Genomic DNA, 4,615 nt, shown 5'->3' on the forward strand with positions numbered 1-4,615 from the left:
TAAATATGTGCATATGATTCAGTTACCGGAGTCCACACAAACACATCAGACCTGACAGGTGTGTGTATGACCGCACCTCATTAAATCACTAAAAGCAGGAAGTGCTTGGCAGCCTGTTCATGTTTTATTGTTCTCAACAAATCCAACATGTACAGTGATGTGAAAAAGTATTTGCCCCCTTCCTGATTTCTTTTTTTTTAATCATATGTATCACAGTCACATGTTTCATTAGCAAAATAAGCCAAGAGCAAAAACCACTGGTTCCTAACTTTACAACAGGCAATAGTGCTGTGATAACACACATTTATTTAATGAGGCGGCCTGTTTCATATTCAGGTGCTGGTTTTCATCACGTGCTGTGTTTCACTGACTGAGTCCTTCAGACTGACTCTGTCACTGAAGTCGATGGTCATCCATTAAGAGTTTACCTGTCAGTACCTGCAGAAACAGTACCTGCATGGCAGTGTCCATTGGTCAGTAAGAGCTGTTGTTGCTCGGCAACAGGAGCACCTGACAATACTGTTCTATGTGGGCGGGGCTTGTTACAAATTTCAAAACAAAATGTTCAGTAGAACTCACATCGCTTAGTTTCAGCATTTTTAAACAAGACAGACAACACAGCAGACCACAGACAACACAGCAGACCACAGACAACACAGCAGACCACAGACAACACAGCAGACCACAGACTACACAGCAGACCACAGACTACACAGCAGACCACAGACAACACAGCAGACCACAGACAACACAGCAGAAAAGACATCTCAGCATCTCAAATAAAACAGAAATTATCACAGCGAAAGCACAACAACAAAATACTGGAAGAACACAGCTTTGACTCGTACCATCTGAAAGGTAGCTTCATTTCCTCTTTTACAAATTTCTTCCTTTGATTAAAACTTTTCTCAGTTGATTTGGCCCAATTCTCACAGCAGAAAAGTGATTTTCACCACTCTTAATGCAGTTCTCCAAACAGTTAAAGCATTTTTCATAACTTATACTCACCTGTGCAAAAGGCATCAGATTGTTTTGACTTGAATCAAAACCTCACAAAAGGTGCAAAAATGTGGGTCTAACAGAGAGTAAAACGTGTTCAGACACAAAGATGAAATGTGAAGCATTTATTTGAAACCTTATTAAATTCCTGAAATGGAGAAAAGAAAAATGATACTTGTGAAATATATGCTTCAGAAAACAAGGGGAACAGATACAATATGAGAACATGGCATCAACTACTGTATAGTCCATAAAGCCATGCTACATACATTCAGCAGCCACTTTATTAGGTACACTTGTTGGTCGGTCAACCTCAAAAAAAGTTTGAGGTCATTTGATTGAAACACTAACACAATGCTGGACAATATTCAGAAAATGAGAGCTGGAGAGTTGTGAGTGACAAAAGTGTGAGAATTGCTCCAAATCGATTGAGAAGAAACTGTAACAGCACTTTAAAAAAAAGACATTTTCATGGGAGGCTAATAATTCTGTCCTGATCTGTTGCTTCATTTCTTGGTGGAAAAGCCGCAATGAACAGGCCAAACTCCGGAGCAGGACTGGTGAGCGCCTCGCCCTTCACAACCGTCTCAGAGCTTATCGCGCTGCGCGAGGCCTTTAAGTCCCTGCAGGTGGAAAACTACAAGCTCAAAGAAGATGTGCAACGAGTTCAACATCAACTTAAAGAGGAAGAAAAAGGGAAAATGGAGGCAAAGATGGAAGTAGAGAACATAAAGAAGGAGCTGAGAGCAGTAAAGAAAGAATTAGAAGAAGAAAAAAAAGGAAAAGAGCATGTGGAGACGGATGCGGAAGATCTCAAAAAGAAACTACAGGAAGTGGAAGAAGCCCTAGAGGAGGAAGTCAAAGCAAGACTGGAGGCTAAAGATGAAAATAGAAAAATAAAGGAGGACTTGTTAGAATTAGTCAAAGCATTTGAAGAGGTAGAAAGGGAGATGCATGAGCGGGCAGAGGACGAAACCAAAACTGTGATGCAGAAGCTACAGGAAGTGGAAGAAGCCCTAGAGGAGGAAGTCAAAGCAAGTCTGGAGGCTAAAGATGAAAATAGGAAAATAAAGGAGGACTTGTTAGAATTAGTCAAAGCATTTGAAGAGGTAGAAAGAGAGGTGCATGAGCGGGCAGAGGACGAAACCAAAACTGTGAAGCAGAAGCTACAGGAAGTGGAAGAAGCCCTAGAGGAGGAAGTCAAAGCAAGACTGGAGGCTAAAGATGAAAATAGGAAAATAAAGGAGGACTTGTTAGAATTATTCAAAGCATTTGAAGAGGAGGAAATGGAGATGCATGAGCGGGCAGAGGACGAAACCAAAACTGTGAAGCAGAAACTGCAGGAAGTGCAGCATGTGCTCCAAGAAGAAATTAAAGAAAAGCTGATGGTCAAAAAAGACTCAGAAGATCTAAAAAATGAATTATTGGCCACAAAACAAAAACTAGAGGAGGAAAAAATAGAAGTTTCTATAAATACAAACATGCCCGAGAATGAAATGACAGCAAAAGAGTGTAAAAGAGCTCTCAAACAGCTCAAACTAGAACACAAAGCAGCCAAGAAGAATTTAAAAGTGAAAGCAAAAGAGGCCAAAAAGAAACTGAAAGGAAAAGTGAAAGAGGCCGAGCAGCAGCTGCTGAACACAATGAAAGAGCTGAAGAAGCAGAAGAAATCCACTAAGACTTGAAGTCCACTTCCTCTTTCTCCTCCTTCCCTCCCTCTCCTCATCCTTCCCTCTGTCTCCTCCTTCCCTCTGTCTCCTCATGCCCCCCCTCCTCCCACCACACCTTTCTCTTTAACACCCCTAACCTTCCATTTTTCCTCCCTCCCTTTTCCTCTATCTTTCCCATCTCCTTTTTGACTTGTTTCAAGTTATATTTCCTCCCATTCTTTAGTTATTAAGTTTCCTTTTTTAGTGATTGAGTTTCCTAAATGTTAGTTGTTAAGTTTCTTTTTTTTAGTTGTTGAGTTTCCTAAATGTTAGTTGTTAAGTTTCCTTTTTTAGTGGTTGAGTTTCCTAAATTTTAATTGTTAAGTGTCTTATTTTTTTTAGTTGTTAAGTTTCCTTTTTCAGTGGTTGAGTTTCCTAAATGTTAGTTGTTAAGTTTCTTATTTTTTAGTTGTTAAGTTTCCTTTTTTTAGTGGTTGAGTTTCCTAAATGTTAGTTGTTAAGTTTCCTTTTTTAGTTGTTAAATGTGATTGAAATGTGTTTTGATGTCTTCATATAATAAAGGAATACAAAGTAAACAAAAGAGGTTTCTGTCAGTATGTACAACAGGACGAGAGGAAGCACTAACTCCTTTGTGTGTTTTTGTGTGTATGTCCTCATGGCTCCATTAATGGTGTACAACTCATTTTATTCACAGTTGTGTATCACAGAAGTTACTGGTCCTATGAAGTGTCCCCACAAAAACTTTTGAAATTGCATTTTTTCACACAAACATCATTTAATTCTTCTGCTTCATTTTCAAACACATTCATCATAAACCACCTCAGATAGTAAAGAGACTCGGGACCGGATCCATCCTGATGTATCACAGACTCTGTAATGGATCTGCAAACTGGCTCCGGATCGGAGTCCATTCGCACAGCGGGATGAATCCAGAATGGACCAGATTTATGGATCAGGATCGCTCCTTGTACTTTTCTGCACAGCTGGTTATAAGCTAACATTATGGCAGCTAACGTTAGGCTCGAGTGTCCTAAAAACCCGCTTTCTCTCCGACACAGTTTGATTAAATCATCACTTTGTGTTACACGACAGGTCAGTTGGAAAAACAACAGATTTGTGTTCACTGAAAGTTTTTGTTTTATAAAGAAATCTTTATTTCACATCATTTCATTCAGGAGTAAGAATAAAAATGCCGGGTCACTCCCCAATCCACAGAGTAGGTCCGGGGACAATTTCACTGCAGCCAATCAAAGCATACGAGGTGAATAAACCCCTTCAATGATCTTTAACTCTAATTAGTGTTACACAAACTAAATCTCCAAAAACAATTCTCCACGGCAAGAGCAGCTAGAGGCTCACAGGTGTGCTGCAGGGAGACAAATTTACACTATTAAAGGTTTTATTAAAAAGACATTTAAAAACAATTGTAAACAGTTTTACTGATACACACTAAAATACCTGGTACCTCGATCTGCCCTATCTATTGACTACCAGCTTCCTCTACTACTGCCTCTACACAGATCTGAAATTAGGTCATCTATAAATACACAATTTCACAAAAACTTCTGTAAGATATAAAACTTGAAACCTTCAAATATTCATGCCCAGGATTATGCCGCTCACATGGCGTGAGAGTAGTAATGGACCTGCAGCATTGGTGATTTATGACCGACAGGTGGGTGACAGGTGGGGGGCAAAGGTCAATGCGCGTACATGAGCGTCCTCGTGCGCGTGCGTGTGTGATCGTGCGTGATCGAATGATTTATGATTATCAGCTGCATGTGTGTGAGTGGAGGAGTGCCCTAACAAAATGATTCCCACAGTCTCTCTCCCACTATCTCTCAAGACTTCAGGAAAAGGGCAATCCCAGTCATACTGTTTGTGAAGATGCTTAAATAAACTCTTTCTTTAACAGGTGATATCTGAGCATCAAAGGGGGTAATTCT

General features: G+C 40.0%; 1 protein-coding gene across 1 annotated transcript; it reads left to right on the forward strand.

The window, feature by feature from the left end:
- Positions 1-700: 700 nt before the first annotated feature.
- Positions 701-2,875, forward strand: LOC115795019 (myosin-2 heavy chain-like). The gene is made up of 2 exons (XM_030750772.1): positions 701-858; positions 1,525-2,875. Exon 2 carries the CDS (start codon positions 1,530-1,532, stop codon positions 2,682-2,684), a length of 1,155 nt encoding a protein of 384 aa, XP_030606632.1. The 5' UTR covers positions 701-858; positions 1,525-1,529; the 3' UTR covers positions 2,685-2,875.
- Positions 2,876-4,615: the final 1,740 nt, after the last annotated feature.

This window comes from Archocentrus centrarchus, chromosome 16, assembly GCF_007364275.1.
Source record: "Archocentrus centrarchus isolate MPI-CPG fArcCen1 chromosome 16, fArcCen1, whole genome shotgun sequence".
Lineage (NCBI taxonomy): Eukaryota > Metazoa > Chordata > Actinopteri > Cichliformes > Cichlidae > Archocentrus > Archocentrus centrarchus.